Source organism: Epinephelus moara, chromosome 8, assembly GCF_006386435.1.
Source record: "Epinephelus moara isolate mb chromosome 8, YSFRI_EMoa_1.0, whole genome shotgun sequence".
In the NCBI taxonomy this organism is placed as follows: Eukaryota; Metazoa; Chordata; class Actinopteri; order Perciformes; family Serranidae; genus Epinephelus; species Epinephelus moara.
Window position 1 is genome coordinate 44062627 of NC_065513.1, and position 17840 is coordinate 44080466.

General features: G+C 41.7%; 3 protein-coding genes across 12 annotated transcripts in view; all 3 read right to left on the reverse strand.

The window, feature by feature from the left end:
* Positions 1-15149, reverse strand: part of LOC126394964 (formin-binding protein 1-like) — a 43752-nt gene extending 28603 nt beyond the window's left edge. The window contains exons 1-4 of one of the 2 annotated variants that reach the window (XM_050052126.1): positions 14856-15149; positions 7703-7818; positions 6433-6483; positions 1638-1785 (exon numbers count right to left, since the gene is read on the reverse strand). In XM_050052126.1, coding sequence (XP_049908083.1) covers positions 1638-1785; positions 6433-6483; positions 7703-7818; positions 14856-14885 — 345 coding nt within the window. In that variant the 5' untranslated portion in view covers positions 14886-15149. The remainder of the gene's footprint in view (positions 1-1637; positions 1786-6432; positions 6484-7702; positions 7819-14855) is intronic. The other variant, XM_050052125.1, reaches the window with a different exon arrangement.
* LOC126394962 (E3 SUMO-protein ligase ZBED1-like) lies at positions 2326-5558 on the reverse strand. Of its 9 annotated transcripts, none has more exons than XM_050052121.1 (4): positions 5250-5558; positions 5116-5169; positions 4159-5021; positions 2326-3766 (listed from the first exon to the last, which is right to left on the reverse strand). In XM_050052121.1, exons 1-4 carry the CDS (start codon positions 5264-5266, stop codon positions 2787-2789), a joined length of 1914 nt encoding a protein of 637 aa, XP_049908078.1. In that variant the 5' UTR covers positions 5267-5558; the 3' UTR covers positions 2326-2786. The 9 variants fall into 9 exon arrangements, with proteins under 9 accessions (XP_049908078.1, XP_049908076.1, XP_049908077.1 ...); XM_050052119.1 differs by lacking the exon at positions 5116-5169 and adding an exon at positions 5056-5101 and having other exon boundaries at positions 4159-5015; positions 5236-5276; XM_050052120.1 differs by having other exon boundaries at positions 4159-5015; positions 5150-5195; positions 5236-5276.
* Positions 15150-15232: 83 nt separating the features above from the next.
* The window catches only part of LOC126394916 (dynein heavy chain-like), a 15128-nt gene continuing 12520 nt past the window's right edge, over positions 15233-17840 (reverse strand). Inside the window, exon 27 of the mRNA XM_050052058.1 lies at positions 15233-15250. Coding sequence (XP_049908015.1) covers positions 15233-15250 — 18 coding nt within the window. The remainder of the gene's footprint in view (positions 15251-17840) is intronic.

Sequence of the window (17840 nt, forward strand, 5' to 3'; positions counted from 1 at the left end):
TTAGGGACCACGAGAAACCCTGCGTTCTCAGAGCGCAGTGTTCTGGTGGGATAATATGGCACTATGAGCTCACTAAGATATGATGGAGCTTGACCATTTAGAGCTTTATAAGTTAACAGTAGGATTTTAAATTCAATTCTGGATTTTACAGGGAGCCAGTGCAGAGAAGCTAAAACAGGAGAAATAACTAATGTGTTTGTAACAGTGATGCTGCTGCAGATAAAGTGGTCATTTTATTAACTTAAATACTGCTGGGTGGCTTATTGTAACCTGTAATAATATAACCTAGCAACAAATTTTATTTTTATTTTTTTTATATTTTTTATTATTATTTTATTTTTATTATTATACAAATGTACTGTAACAAATAGGCCAAACTAAATCTTTAAAATAAAAGCAGTTCAATAAAAGTGTAATATTTGCATCTGAGACAGTGGAGTAGATTCATAATGTAGCATAGAATGGAAATACTTCTACTGTAGGTAAAGTACAAGCACCTCTAAACCTTTGTTAGTTTTTGTGTGTCTGTGAGGGAAGCACCATCTCATGCTGACACCCTGCAACACCCCCAGACAGTTTGGGTTGGGGGGGGGGGGGGTGGGGGGTGGTATTTGGTGGGATGTTGGCTGGAAGTTGGCAGTCATCTGGAAGACTTTCGGATGGCGTGGGAAATTTGAAGTGGCTGCATATGTAGGCACTTTTGTCTGGGGGAGTGAGTGTCTGGGATGAGCTCCTCCTTCAGCCACTGGTCGTCCAGAATTTTGGCTCAGGGCCAGCTAATCAGCCTCTGTCAGAGGTGGTGGTGGCGGCCCTCCACCTGCTTTGCGGCCTCTGCCTTCTTTCTGTTGGCTGAGTGGAACTCAAATGTTACTCAGCAGGATATTAGGCAAGAGGACACACAAGTTGAAACAGTATTTTTGGGGGGTTTAAATTAGTAGTGACCTACAGTACATAATGACATAGCCACTGAATGTTATTGAAGCTACTTTGTTTAATCAATCAAATATGAATCAAACTAAAGGAAGGTACAGTCATGGCCAAGTCAAATATGCCTTACCTGTTTGAATGATGTTTTTATATTTCATTTTAAGCTGCTTCCAAGTGTGTTTTTCCCCTGTGAGATTGCACCTACATGAACATCAGATTTTATTCAAAGCCACTTTTTCACCTGTAAGCTACGATTTTAATTAAGTGTGGATAAATGTTAAATTAATGAACTAGTGCATTCAAACGTACGCGTTGACTCGGGCAGCAGTTTTCTCCCATGCTGCCTCTCTCTCCTTGGCAGCTTTAGTGCTGTTACTTTGTTTATGAAATATATGCTCATATTCGCTGTAGGCATTCATGAGCACCTCCAATTCCACAGGTGTAAAATAAGTTGATCGCTTTTTCTCTCCGGTTGCCATGGTGACTTGAGGTATCGGGGCTCCATTGATGATGGCTTTTTATTGTGGTTGTGCACGTGCTTAACTCAAGGTGTACCTACTCAGAGTTGACTGAACGAATTCAAATCAGCTGTTGTGGAACCAGAGTTTCCCAGATCAGGGTAAGTCAAGTCAGAGTTCAGGATTAGACTTAGAGCTTGTTGAATCTGGAATACCCCTCAGCTGTGTTTGTTTGTTTGTTTGTTTACTCACAGTCTTCCTCTCGGTCTTCACTTCCTGTGTGTAGCGTGTCAGCTCACAGACGATCTGTGTGTTCAGGTTTTCAGCGAGTTCTTCTCTCTGAACAGCAAGTTCGTTCAGCTGACGGAGCGTCGCTGCGAACGCCAAACACCAGGTGTACCTGCAACGACCAATCAGAGAGTAGCTTTTATAACCGACCACACACCTGCTGTTCTGTATAAAATATAACCTCCGCCTCTGACACATAACCTCCACCTCTGACACATGACCTCCCCCTAGGGCTGGGCGATATGGCCTTTTACTAATATCTCGATATTTTTAGGCCATGTCACGATACACAATATATATCTCGATATTTTGCCTTAGCCTTGAATTAACACTTGATGCATATAATCACACCAGTATGATGATTCTATGTGTCTACATTAAAACATTCTTGTTCATACTGCATTAATATATGCTAATTTTAAACTTTCATGCAAAGAGGGAAATCACAACTAAGTCAATTTACCAAAACTGTATTTATTAAACAGTTATTAAGCAGTGGCACAAACATTCATGTAATTTCAAAACAGAAAGTGCAAGATTGTCAGAGACATTTTAAAACAAGATATTAGTGCACTTTTGTGCATGATGTCACTAAGATGACATAAAAACAACACTAATTTAAAGTGCACTTTTTGTACAGAATGCCACTACAATATTTTAAAACAAATAAAGTGCACTTTTGTGCATGATGTCACTAAGATGATATATAAAAACAATATTAAATTTAAGTGAACTTTTTGTACATAATGCCACTAGGATATTTTAAAAGAAAAATATGCACTTTTGTGCAGGATGTCACACAAGATATTTCAAAAACTGTAAAATTAAAAGTAGCTGCATAATAGGAAATCAAATGGTGAAAAGGAAAATTTATTTAAAAGGACCCTACTTTTATGGCCATAATGCCTGAACATAAAACAATGGCAACAAAAGGTCAGTGAGGTTACTTATGGAAAAGTTCACAGCTTTAGTCTTGGTTTCTTCTGTATGAAATGTATGGCACAAATAAAAAGTTCAAAAAATATATAGTTGCATTTTGTGCATGGTGTGTGAGTAGTACCAGGTTGTTCAGAGGTTTTGTGCCAAAAACACAAGCCTATCAATGGCGTCTGGTTAGAGAGATGCTCGTTGGCATGTAACTATATTCCCACTGGTACTAAACACCCTTTCCAGTGGGGAACTGGTGGCAGGCACACACAGATACTTTTTTGCCACATTTTTTAGGTTTGGGAACATTTCCTCATGGTCGTTCCACCACTGCAGGGGATTTGCTTCACTGTCAACATTAACAGACTGCAAGTAGGCAGACAACTCTTTTTCAATACGCTCTCTCTGTGATAGTGTGCTGGAGGACGATGTTGCCGCCATTTTAAAGAAGCTTCCAAGGGTTTTCTTCCTTAGTGGCTCTGTTGGCTGTGATGCTGTTGTTGCATCTTGAGGATGGGAAGCAGCCAACTCTGCTGTGCCCTGGTCAGACTCGGACAGCATTGCCTCCATCTCGGCTAAGGCTCTGCTCTTGATGTCCTCCACCTTTCCTTCTGTGCAGTATGTTGTCTTGAACCTGGGATCCACTAAGCCTGCCATGTCCAGCAGGTCATTAGTGGAAGGATCAGAATACTTCTCGCTCAAATAATCCAGGATGGAGGCTTTGATAGACTGGGTCAGTGGAGTGTCATCCTCCTGATGTGCCAAGAGGCTGGACTGGAAGAGATGGAGCACAGGCTTGACATAGGACACTGTGACGTAACTCTGACCTGATAGAGCATCAGTGAATTTCAGGAGGGGTTTGAGAGCCTTGTGCACTGACTCGAGGACTTCCAGGTCTTGCCAGGTGAGAACGAGATGCCGGGTTTTCTTGTCTGCGGCTAAGACTTGAGAAATCACTTGCTCCTGCTTCAGCACCCGCTCAATCATCTTCTCTCGGGATCCCCACCTGGTAGGAGACTCACTGATTAGCTGGTGTGCAGGGAGATTCAGCTCTTGCTGCGCGGTGGCCAGGTCTCTCCTCCTCTTCCAACTGAAAGAGAAGCTGCTCACCACCTTCTTGCACACAGCAACAGCATGGTCAATGTGGGTGTCCTTCATACTTCTCTCTGAGAATGAAAAACAAACATTTAAAATGTTACAGTAATTGTGAAGAAATCCACTCGCTAATTTTGGTAATTATTTTTATACAGTAGTGTGTAAAAGTGAAGATGCTTACATAAAAGTTTCAAAATATAAAAAATGCAATATGAAGAGCAGTCTACTGACACACTAATGCAAAAAAAGAAATTAACATGTAAGACAATTTATATAAAAAACTCTTGGATGCCTAACCTAAGATGCACAGTTATGCACTTTTTTTGCAAAAAAACACACTCTCACACTCACACACACACACACACACACACACGTTGCATAGATAAAACAGTTCCCTGTGTTATGACCAGTAGGGTGCTATAACAATGCTGAAAGACGGTTACTATCACAGGGGGAAACTCACCAATTGCAAGATGCAGGCGATGGCCAAAACACTGTAGACATGTCCACTGGTTGAGGCTCACAGCTTTGACAATGTTCGCTCCATTATCCGTGGTGATGCACACCTGGCGAGCTTCATTTAAGTTCCATGACATCAGAGCATCTTGCAGGCCTTGTGCGATGATCCCGCCTGTGTGGTCCTCGGGAAGAAAGCTCGTCTGAAGGCACTTGCTTTTCAACTCCCAATTGTCTATGTAGTGAACCGTCAAACTGAGGTATGGCTCACACGTTCGGCTGCTCCATATGTCGGCAGTTGTGGAGAAGTGGGTCACATTTGTAAGCTGGTTCGCCAGCTCTTCTCTCACTTTAATGTACAACTCAGGTAGAGCTTTCTCTGCAAAATATTTGTGACTAGGCAGATTAAATCTTGGGTCAAGTGTGTTGATGAGCTTTCTGAATCCGGGCTTTTCAACCACACTAACTGGGGCCATGTCTTTCGCTATGTCGTAGGTTACTGCGGACGTTATCTCCTTCTGTTTTTGACTATTTTTGTCATATGGTGTTGATCTGGAAAGGGAAGACGCCAGGCTCAATTGGGTCAGTGCTGGTTGCTTCCAACTTCCACCTCTGACATATAGCCTCCACCTCTGACACATAACCTCCACCTCTGACATATAGCCTCCACCTCTGACACATAACCTCCACCTCTGACATATATTCTCCACCTCTGACACATAACCTCCACCTCTGACATATATTCTCCACCTCTGACACATAACTTCCACCTCTGACATATAGCCTCCACCTCTGACAGATAACCTCCACCTCTGACAGATAACCTCCACCTCTGACACATAACCTCCACCTCTGACACATAACCTCCACCTCTGACACATAACCTCCACCTCTGACAGATAACCTCCACCTCTGACATATAACCTCCACCTCTGACAGATAACCTCCACCTCTGACACATCACCTCTGACAGATAACCTCCACCTCTGACAGATAACCTCCACCTCTGACATATAACCTCCACCTCTGACAGATAACCTCCACCTCTGACACATAACCTCCACCTCTGACACATAACTTCCACCTCTGACACATAACCTCCACCTCTGACACATAACCTCCACCTCTGACAGATAACCTCCACCTCTGACATATAACCTCCACCTCTGACAGATAACCTCAGGTCAGGAGGAGGTCAGGAGAAGGTCAAGAGGAGGTAAAGAGAAGGTAAGGAGGAGGTCAGGAGGAGGTCATGAGGAGGTAAAGAGAAGGTAAGGAGGAGGTCAGGAGGAGGTCAGGAGAAGGTAAGGAGAAGGTCAGGAGGAGGTAAGGAGAAGGTCAGGAGGAGGTAAGGAGAAGGTAAGGAGGAGGTCAGGAGGAGGTAAGGAGAAGGTCAGGAGGAGGTAAGGAGAAGGTAAGGAAGGGGTCAGTAGGAGGTAAGGAGAAGGTCAGGAGAAGGTAAGGAGAAGGTCAGTAGGAGGTCAGGAGAAGGTAAGGAGGAGGTCAGGAGGAGGTAAGGAGAAGGTAAGGAGGAGGTAAGGAGGAGTTCTGGAGGAGGTAAGGAGGAGGTCAGGAGATTCGTTAGGTCTTTTATCTTGTTTCTTTGAATCATGAAGACAGATCTATATATCTGTATCTTTCATTGTTTGTTTGTTTGTTTGTTTTGGGTGTGTTCTGCTGTGACCTCAGTGTAAAATGGAGCTGAGTAAATAAAGTTTCACTGACTGATGTGATTTTATTGAAGCATCTGTCGGAGATGAAACTCTGAACATGTTGAGTCACTGACAACAGAAACACCTGGATGATGACACCTGTGGATTCACCTGGTGAACGAGTTTGTTCTTCGTTAACTGTTCAGTAAATTATTAACGAACTGTCACTGATCAACATGTTTGATAATAACATCCCTCAGCTGATAATCTCTATCAATCACTGATTGAATATTGATCACAGATTGACTCTACGTCCACAGGAGCTGATTGATTAAGGAACCTTTGAGGTGACGTCACTCGTAAATTGGAACCATAAACCGGCGCGGACCAAGTGGGATCCGCAGTATCGGTTACCATGGCTATCTATCCAGGTAAAGAGAGAGTCACCTTCATAACACTTAAAACTCTTCTGGATCAACATCCGTCACCAATACATGGATGTCACTCTTGATATCAGCCGTGTGGGCGGAGTCTAAACACATGATCCAGGTGAGTTCAGCGAATGAAACAAGAGTTAAACACCTGATTTCAGAGGACAGAAAAATAAATAAATAAATCTATTTACTGACCTGCTCTCGTCCTCTCTGCTCCTCTTAGGGTGGTACTTCTTAGACAGACTCCTGCAGACAGGCAGGTGGACACAGGTGAGACAGACACAGGTGGACACAATTGAGACAGACACCGGTGAGACAGACACAGGTGGATACAGGTGAGACGGGCACAGGTGAGACAAACAGGTACTGAGAGAGAAACGTACAGGTGAGACAGGTACTGAGACACAGGTAATGTAAAAGTGACATACAGGTGACATACAGGTGAAGTGCAGGTGACGTACGTGTGACGTACAGGTGACATACAGGTGACATACAGGTGATGTAAATGTGACATACAGGGGACATACAGGTGACGGGCACGTGACGTACGTGTAATGTACAGGTGACATACAGGTGACACACAGGTGATGGGCAGGTGATGTACAGGTGACAAACAGGTGACGTACGTGTGATGTACAGCTGACAAACAGGTGACGTATGGGTGACGTACAGGTGATATACAGGTGACACACAGGCAATCAGTACGTTTACATGGACAGTTTAATTCCACTTTCAATCGGAATGAAAGGCCATTCCGATTGAAAGTGGTCATGTAAACGGTCATTCCGATTGAAAATTAAATCCGATTAAAGGGGGTGGTTTATTCCGTTTGTCACTCCGAATGAAAGAATTTTGTGTGCATGTATACACTCATTCCTCCTTAAGTTCATTCCGATCTTTCTATGTATGCTCGTTTCCTTGCCTTTCTGGCGCGATGACGTATATAGCGCGCATAGCAACGGGCTGAGATAGAGCAGTCGGAATCTTTGCACTCACCGGTTTCCATTCGCCACAGCACGGCCTTCTATCTTCCTTTTTCGACCTTCTACCTCCCTTCTCCTCCTCAACAGATGAAGCATTAGCAGAACAAGGTTGTTGTCGTACTGCTGCTTCAAGAATATAAGCAAAACAAGCCCGAAAAAGGCACTAAGAACGGCGTCGTCAAGCATCTTGTTATCTGGAGCGAGGACTACAGTGTTTTCTTCTGGTAAACGTAAACACGTAACATCCGCCCCGCCCCCTATCCAATCAGAAACCTTCCCTGCCCCAAACTTTGCGCAGACCCGAAAAAAGGTGATTTAACTGATCTCCCTGTAAACCCTCATTCAGAATGAATATTTCTCATGTAAATTACCTGGAAAGACTTTAATTCCGAATGATTTCATTCAGATTTATTTCATTCTGAATGAGAAGCCATCATGTAACCACACCCAGTGTGCAGGTGACGTGCGGGTGACATTAGTACCTGATCTGTTTGGCGTAGCTCAGCTCGATGTCGGCCCTCTCTTTAACAAACTTGCTGTATCTCTCCAAGAAGTCAATTCCCCAACTGGTGTGTTTCTCCAAGTTATCGAATTGATCCTGAAACAAACAAACAAACAAACAAACAACACTGATGTTATATATAAACACTAACACATGTAGTACACTATAGTTACATATACGCATTGATACATGTACGCTGTAGTTATATGTATACACACAGATACCAGTACGCTGTCGTTATATACAAACAGATACATGTACGCTGTAGTTATATATATATACACACAGATACCTGTACGCTGTACTTATATATATACACACAGATACCAGTACGCTGTCGTTATATACACAGATACATGTACACTGTAGTTATATATATATACACACAGATACATGTACGCTGTAGTTATATATATATATACACAGATACATGTACACTGTAGTTATATATATACACACAGATACCTGTACGCTGTACTTATATATATACACACAGATACCAGTACGCTGTCGTTATATACAGATACATGTACGTTGTAGTTATATATATACACACAGATACCTGTACGCTGTACTTACAGTGGTGTGAAAAAGTGTTTGCCCCCTTCCTGATTTCTTACTTTTTTGCATGTTTTCCGCACTTAAATGTTTCAGATCATCAAACAAATTTAAACATTAGTCAAAGATAACACAAGTAAACACAAAATGCAGTTTTTAAATGAAGGGTTTTATTAATGAGGAAGAAAAAAATCCAAAGCTACATGGCCCTGTGTGAAAAAGTGTTTGCCCCCTAAACCTAATAACTGGTTGGGCCACCCTTAGCAGCAACTACTGCAATCAAGCGTTTGCGATAACTTGCAATGAGTCTTTTACAACGCTGTGGAGGAATTTTGGCCCACTCATCTTTGCAGAATTGTTGTAATTCAGCCACATTGGAGGGTTTTCGAGCATGAACCGCCTTTTTAAGGTCATGCCACAGCATCTCAATAGGATTCAGGTCAGGACTTTGACTAGGCCACTCCAAAGTCTTCATTTTGTTTTTCTTCAGCCATTCAGAGGTGGACTTGCTGGTGTGTTTTGGATCATTGTCCTGCTGTAGAACCCAAGTTCGCTTCAGCTTGAGGTCACGAACAGATGGCCGGACATTCTCCTTCAGGATTTTTTGGTAGACAGCAGAATTCATGCTTCCATTTATCACAGCAAGTCTTCCAGGTCCTGAAGCAGCAAAACAGCCCCAGACCATCACACTGCCACCACCATATTTTACTGTTGGTATGATGTTCTTTTTCTGAAATGCGGTGTTACTTTTACGCCAGATGTAATGGGACACAGACCTTCCAAAAAGTTCAACTTTTGTCTCGTCAGTCCACAGAATATTTTCCCAAAAGTCTTGGGGATCATCAAGATGTTTTCTGGCAAAAATGAGACGAGCCTTAATGTTCTTTTTGCTTAGCAGTGGTTTTCGTCTTGGAACTCTGCCATGCAGGCCATTTTTGCCCAGTCTCTTTCTTATGGTGGAGTCATGAACACTGACCTTAACTGAGGCAAGTGATGCCTGCAGTTCTTTAGATGTTGTTGTGGGGTCTTTTGTCACCTCTTGGATGAGTCGTCGCTGCGCTCTTGGGGTAATTTTGGTCGGCCGGCCACTCCTGGGAAAGTTCACCACTGTTCCGTGTTTTCGCCATTTGTGGATAATGGCTCTCACTGTGGTTCGCTGGAGTCCCAAAGCTTTAGAAATGGCTTTATAACCTTTTCCAGACTGATAGATTTCAATTACTTTTTTTCTCATTTGTTCCTGAATTTCTTTGGATCTCGGCATGATGTCTGTAGCTTTTGAGGATCTTTTGGTCTACTTCACTTTGTCAGGTAGGTCCTATTTAAGTGATTTCTAGATTGGGAACAGGTGTGCAGTAATCAGGCCTGGGTGTGGCTACAGAAATTGAACTCAGGTGTGATCAACCACAGTTATGTTTTAACAGGAGCTGGGGGGCAAACACTTTTTCACACAGGGCCATGTAGCTTTGGATTTTTTTCTTCCTCATTAATAAAACCCTTCATTTAAAAACTGCATTTTGTGTTTACTTGTGTTATCTTTGACTAATGTTTAAATTTGTTTGATGATCTGAAACATTTAAGTGTGGAAAACATGCAAAAAAGTAAGAAATCAGGAAGGGGGCAAACACTTTTTCACACCACTGTATATATATACACACAGATACCAGTACGCTGTCGTTATATACACAGATACCTGTACGCTGTAGTTATACATATGCACCGATACCTGTACACTAAAGCTATATATACACAGATACTTGCATGCTAAAGTTATATATGCACAGATACCTGTACACTGTAGTTATACATATGCACCGAAACCTGTATGCTAAAGTTATACATACACAGATACCTGTACACTGTAGTTATATATACACAGATACCTGTACGCTGTAGTTATACATATGCACCGATACCTGTATGCTAAAGTTATATATACACAGATACCTGTACGCTGTAGTTATACATACGCACCGATACCTGTACGCAAAAGCTATATATATACAGATACCTGTATGCTGTAGTTATATATATGCACAGATACTTGTACTCTGTAGTTATACATATGCACCGATACCTGTACACTAAAGCTATACACAGATACCTGTATGCTAAAGTTATATATGCACAGATACCTGTACTCTGTAGTTATACATATGCACCGATACCTGTACACTAAAGCTATACACAGATACCTGTATGCTAAAGTTATATATGCACAGATACCTGTACTCTGTAGTTATACATATGCACCGATACCTGTATGCTAAAGTTATATATACACAGATACCTGTACACTGTAGTTATATATACACAGATACCTGTACTCTGGAGTTATACATATGCACCGATACCTGTACACTAACGCTATATATACACACAGATACCTGTACACTGTAGTTATATATATGCACAGATACCTGTACTCTGTAGTTATATATACGCACAGATACCTGTATGCTGTAGTTATATATACGCACAGATACCTGTACGCTGTACTTATATATATACACACAGATACCAGTACGCTGTCGTTATATACACAGATACCTGTACGCTGTAGTTATACATATGCACCGATACCTGTACACTAAAGCTATATATACACAGATACTTGCATGCTAAAGTTATATATGCACAGATACCTGTACACTGTAGTTATACATATGCACCGATACCTGTATGCTAAAGTTATACATACACAGATACCTGTACGCTGTAGTTATATATACACAGATACCTGTACTCTGTAGTTATACATACGCACCGATACCTGTACGCTAAAGCTATATATACACAGATACCTTTATGCTGTAGTTATATATATGCACAGATACCTGTACACTGTAGTTATACATATGCACCGATACCTGTACACTAAAGCTATATATACATAGATACCTATATGCTAAAGTTATATATACACAGATACCTGTACGCTGTAGTTATATATATGCACAGATACCTGTACACTGTAGTTATACATATGCACCGATACCTGTACACTAAAGCTATATGTACACAGATACCTGTATGCTAAAGTTATATATGCACAGATACCTGTTCACTGTAGTTATACATATGCACCGATACCTGTATGCTAAAGTTATATATACACAGATACCTGTACGCTGTAGTTATATATATGCACAGATACCTGTACTCTGTAGTTATACGTATACACAGATACCTGTACTCTGAAGTTATATATACACAGATACCTGTACTCTGTAGTTATACATACACAGATACCTGTACGCTGTAGTTATACATATGCACCGATACCTGTATGCTAAAGTTATATATACACAGATACCTGTACGCTGTAGTTATACATACGCACCGATACCTGTATGCTAAAGTTATATATATACAGATACCTGTACTCTGTAGTTATATATACACAGATACCTGTACGCTGTAGTTATACATATGCACCGATACCTGTATGCTAAAGTTATATATACACAGATACCTGTACGCTGTAGTTATACATACGCACCGATACCTGTATGCTAAAGTTATATATACACAGATACCTGTACGCTGTAGTTATACATACGCACCGATACCTGTATGCTAAAGTTATATATACACAGATACCTGTACGCTGTAGTTATACATACGCACCGATACCTGTATGCTAAAGTTATATATACACAGATACCTGTACGCTGTAGTTATACATACGCACCGATACCTGTATGCTAAAGTTATATATACACAGATACCTGTACGCTGTAGTTATACATACGCACCGATACCTGTATGCTAAAGTTATATATACACAGATACCTGTACGCTGTAGTTATACATACGCACCGATACCTGTATGCTAAAGTTATATATACACAGATACCTGTACTCTGTAGTTATACATACACAGATACCTGTACGCTGTAGTTATACATATGCACCGATACCTGTATGCTAAAGTTATATATACACAGATACCTGTACGCTGTAGTTATACATACGCACCGATACCTGTATGCTAAAGTTATATATACACAGATACCTGTACGCTGTAGTTATACATACGCACCGATACCTGTATGCTAAAGTTATATATACACAGATACCTGTACGCTGTAGTTATACATACGCACCGATACCTGTATGCTAAAGTTATATATACACAGATACCTGTACGCTGTAGTTATACATACGCACCGATACCTGTATGCTAAAGTTATATATACACAGATACCTGTACGCTGTAGTTATACATACGCACCGATACCTGTATGCTAAAGTTATATATACACAGATACCTGTACGCTGTAGTTATACATACGCACCGATACCTGTATGCTAAAGTTATATATACACAGATACCTGTACGCTGTAGTTATACATACGCACCGATACCTGTATGCTAAAGTTATATATACACAGATACCTGTACGCTGTAGTTATACATACGCACCGATACCTGTATGCTAAAGTTATATATACACAGATACCTGTACGCTGTAGTTATACATACGCACCGATACCTGTATGCTAAAGTTATATATACACAGATACCTGTACTCTGTAGTTATACATACACAGATACCTGTACGCTGTAGTTATACATATGCACCGATACCTGTATGCTAAAGTTATATATACACAGATACCTGTACGCTGTAGTTATACATACGCACCGATACCTGTATGCTAAAGTTATATATACACAGATACCTGTACGCTGTAGTTATACATACGCACCGATACCTGTATGCTAAAGTTATATATACACAGATACCTGTACGCTGTAGTTATACATACGCACCGATACCTGTATGCTAAAGTTATATATACACAGATACCTGTACGCTGTAGTTATACATACGCACCGATACCTGTATGCTAAAGTTATATATACACAGATACCTGTATGCTGTAGTTATATATACGCACCGATACCTGTACGCTGTAGTTATATATACGCACAGATACCTGTACGCTGTAGTTATACATACGCACAGATACCTGTACGCTAAAGTTATATATACACAGATACCTGTATGCTGTAGTTATATATACGCACCGATACCTGTACGCTGTAGTTATATATACGCACAGATACCTGTACGCTGTAGTTATACATACGCACAGATACCTGTACGCTAAAGTTATATATACACAGATACCTGTATGCTGTAGTTATATATACTCACTGATACCTGTACGCTAAAGTTATATATACACAGATGCCAGTACGCTGTAGTTATACATACACACAGATACCTGTACTCTGTAGTTATATATACACACCATTCTTGGAACCCATCGGCTGACTTCCGACAGACAGCGATACAGCCTCTGGGGGCAGACCCCCGATTTTTCCGGTTTGATTTGGGCAGAGGAGGCGAATTTCCGTTTCCAACTTCCATTTATATAAAAGTAAATATGCTGAAACATTGCGATGAATTCAGAGTTTGCAGTGACGCCAATTGTGTTACGCCTCGTTAGTTCACCGCACGGAGCGTTTAACCTGGTAACAACTGCAGCCGGCTCAAACGTGATTGATCAATATTACACGGACTACAAACAGCCTAGCACCGGAAACCAGGGCTCTTCCGCTCTTCTTCCGGAGGCAAGATCTCTGGGGTTTGCCTACAGACTCTACATTCACTGAATATATATACGCTAAAGTTATATAAACACGGATACCTGTACACTGTAGTTATATATACACACAGATACCTGTACACTGTAGTTATATATACACACAGATACCTGTACACTGTAGTTATATATACGCACAGATACCTGTACACTGTAGTTATATATACAAACAGATACCTGTACACTATAGTTATATATACAAACAGATACCTGTACACTGTAGTTATATATACGCACAGATACCTGTACGCTGTAGTTATATATACACACAGATACCTGTACACTGTAGTTATATATACGCACAGATACCTGTACGCTGAAGTTATATATAGACTGATAGTGAGGAACACCTTTACCTGAGGAACGCCTATACCTGAGGAAAGTCTTCACCTGAGGAACGTCTTAACCTGAGGAACGGCCTCACCTGAGGAACACCTCACTGTTACTGATGTGTTTTATTTATCTTCTCTGATTCATTATTCTTTCTTCGGCTCAGTGATGTTTAAACCTGCAGTGTTTCTTCAGCGTACAGGTGTGTTTTGATTTAATAGCTTCATCATCATCATCCTCCTCCTCCTCCTCCTCAGTGTTCTTCAGAACATAAATGCTCCGTCTGTGAAACTATTTTCACAGATTTATTTAATCATTATCTTATTTTATTTCAAGTGAAGTTATTAAATTATCAAATGTGTTGATCCTCTGAGAGAGAAAACAACCAAACAATCATGTTTAGAAACACAAAATAAATAACAACAGTAATAATAATAATAATAATATGTGANCACACACACACACACACACACACACACACACACACACCGCCCGTTCACCGGCTCTTCGCCGGCAGGTTACTGGATACACGGTCACAGCTGATGGGGAGCTGGTTACCATGTAAGCGGGTGTTCCAGATTTATCTCGGGTGACGTGCAGGTGCGGCAGATGTGAACAGGTGTACGTACCCACAGCTCGGTGCCCCAATTGCAGCTCATGGTGTCCGGTCTGCTCCTCGCGCTCAGCTGCGGCTGCTCCGCCTCTCGGTACCGATCCTATGATCACCGCAAGCTGCTGCTGCTGCTGCTCTCCGCGCGCATCCTCACCGACAAACACCGGCTGTCTGTCCTCCTGTCCGTCTGTCTGTGTTTCTGTCTGCAGCAGCACGAGAGCAGAGGACGCGGTCACGCGCGGCGCGTCTCCCTGGAGGACCCTTTGTCATCAGTGAAGAGATGCTGAGATTGTGATTGTGTGTGTGTGTGTGTGTGTGTGTGTGTGTGTGTGTGTGTGTGTGTGTGTGAGTGAGTGTGTACTGAGCATGCGCAGTTGCAGCCCCGCCCTGCTGTCACACGGCACAGTGCCACTGTGTCAGAACACGGAAAATAAATGTGTCAATATTTACATCACAGGTCATAAACAATAACAACATGACAATAATAATAATAATAATAATAATAATAATAATAATAATAATACAGAGGCAGCTGACACTGTCCTTTCTCCAGCAGGCGGTGCTGTTCGCTCATTAATCACGTGCTCTACACCACTGTTAGCAGTGACGTCATCATACCCGTTTCACACACACACACACACACACACACACACGTGTGTGTGTGCACAGTAAAAAGGAAGGTTCTTCCTGTTGTGTGTGACAGTAAATAATCAGAAATGTTAACATGAATGTAACCATGACGATGATGATGAGCTGACTGTCAGATGTGTGTATGTTGAGTCTCACAGCAACTGATCAATGATCAATACAACCGATTTATTCTATTTAAACAGAAACAGGAAGTACAAACTAAATAACAAAATAAAATCATGATGAAATCATATTCCTGTTCTCTGATCTCTACAGGAAATCAGTCCCTTCAAAATAAAAGACCCAAACTCTAAACAGAACTTTCTCCGAGTACTTTGTATATCACAGACCAACTGACTCCTCCGGACTGGACTGTTGCCATGGTGACCAGCAGGATGATGTCACAAAGTTATGAGACAGGAAGCTGCAGGAAAAAAACAGAGACTACAGGAAGTGATGTTAACATGACTTTAACATGAAACATCCTCAGCTTAAAGTTCTTTAAAGGATAACTTCGGTATTCTTCAACCTGGGCCCTATTTCCCCATGTGTATGTGTGCGTATGATTCATGGGTACAGCTCGTTCTAAAATTGGTTCAGTATTGAGGGAGGCAGATGCAACCGGCAGCAGCGAAAGCAGCTAAAACGGTAACAGGGGCAAATGCGTCCCGTATAATTTTGCGCATTAAAAGTGCTTTTTTTCCACCACTGACCGGTTCAGATCGCCAGTGCTATCTCTATAGATAGCATACTAAGCGTTTCGAACATTGTTTATATAACATTACCTCCACTGTGTCTGTAGCTCTCTCTACTCGTGGGACAGTCGTTTTCTTAAGAGGTGTTTCGGGATTGGATGTCTTCTCTTCTTCGGCTGGCAGTAGTCATCTTGGGAGAAGTGAGCACTGTAGACCTGATGGTCTGCAAGGTGCAGTGTCTGGAGAGGAGTGTTAGCATCCATATGTAGCACAACTAGCCACAACTTCAGCATCTCGCCGTCCGACAAAGGCAGGCTATGAAAGCTGTACGGGGTGTTGCGCGACATCCTGTTCTTGCAATTCGGATAAGCACAAACACGCACCATTGTTTTCAATAGATGCAATAAAACTCTCAACTGTACTCTGGGACAACCAGTGCCACTCGGAGCGGCGCTCTGCATGGCTCCTCTGTTTTCTTCCGGCAACAAGCAAAGCTCTCGCGAGATGACGTCACAGCCCAGAGGAAGTGAAGGGTAAAGGAAACGCTTAGTATGCTATCTACAAAGATAGCACTGGCGATCTGAACCGGTCAGTGGCGAAAAAAAGCACTTTTAATGCGCAAACTTATACGGGACGCATTTGCCCCCGTTACCGTTTTAGCTCGTTTTGCAGCTGCCGGCTGCATCCGCCTCCCTCAATACTGAACCAATTTTAGAATGAGTTGTACCTATGAATCATACGCACACATACACACGGGGAAATAGAGCCCAGGTTGAAAAATACTTAACCCTATGGGCCCGAACGACGCATAGTGCGTCCAAATTCACACCTGTTCTTCTCCATTGATTTTCTCCGTGACCGTGCGTCATAGCGAGAAGCCACGCATATCACGTGAAACAGCGGAATCGTAGCTTTCCGACAAGACCAAGCTTGCCGGTAGTCCAATGTTTTCACAGCGAAAAAAAATGATAAAGTTACACTAAAATTATGTATAACAAAGCTTTCATACAGCTCTGCACACGAATTACTCTTGGATGGATTACTCGCGAATGCAGGGTCACACAGAAATGCCACGCATATCACATGAAAGCGCAGGAGCAGAGCTTTCCAGTGATACCACACACATCATTGTGCTGTCATCCCATCACACGATAAATACAGATTAATTGTCTACAAAATAAAAACCTGATGAATTTCTTTACAATCCATTACACAGATCTTGTTATCAGTCACTTCATATAGTGAGGAATATCGTATCTTACCACGTCTTAGGCTTGCGTGTGTTTCTCCCTGTCTATCCACATTTGTAGTCCTGCTTTCAAGATGCAAATATCTCCATATTGTCCAGTTGACACTCCATCAAACTTTGTATAACAAAACCAGCGCACTTCAGCTTTGCGCACCCAGACAACTGAGGCCTAATTATGCATGCTGACAGGGCCATAGTCACCATATACATTGAGGGGGACATCATTGCCCCCCCACCAATGCCCAAAATGTCCCCCCAATATATAACTGAAACTGAAAAACAAATATTATCTTGGAGGACATCATTGCACTTGGTTGACTATTTTTCTATGATCTTAGATGTAAATATTGCATGTTTCTTTCAGATAAAACACATTTTTGACTTGTGAATGAGTCAATGGAATTTCTTGCAATAATGAAAAAATACT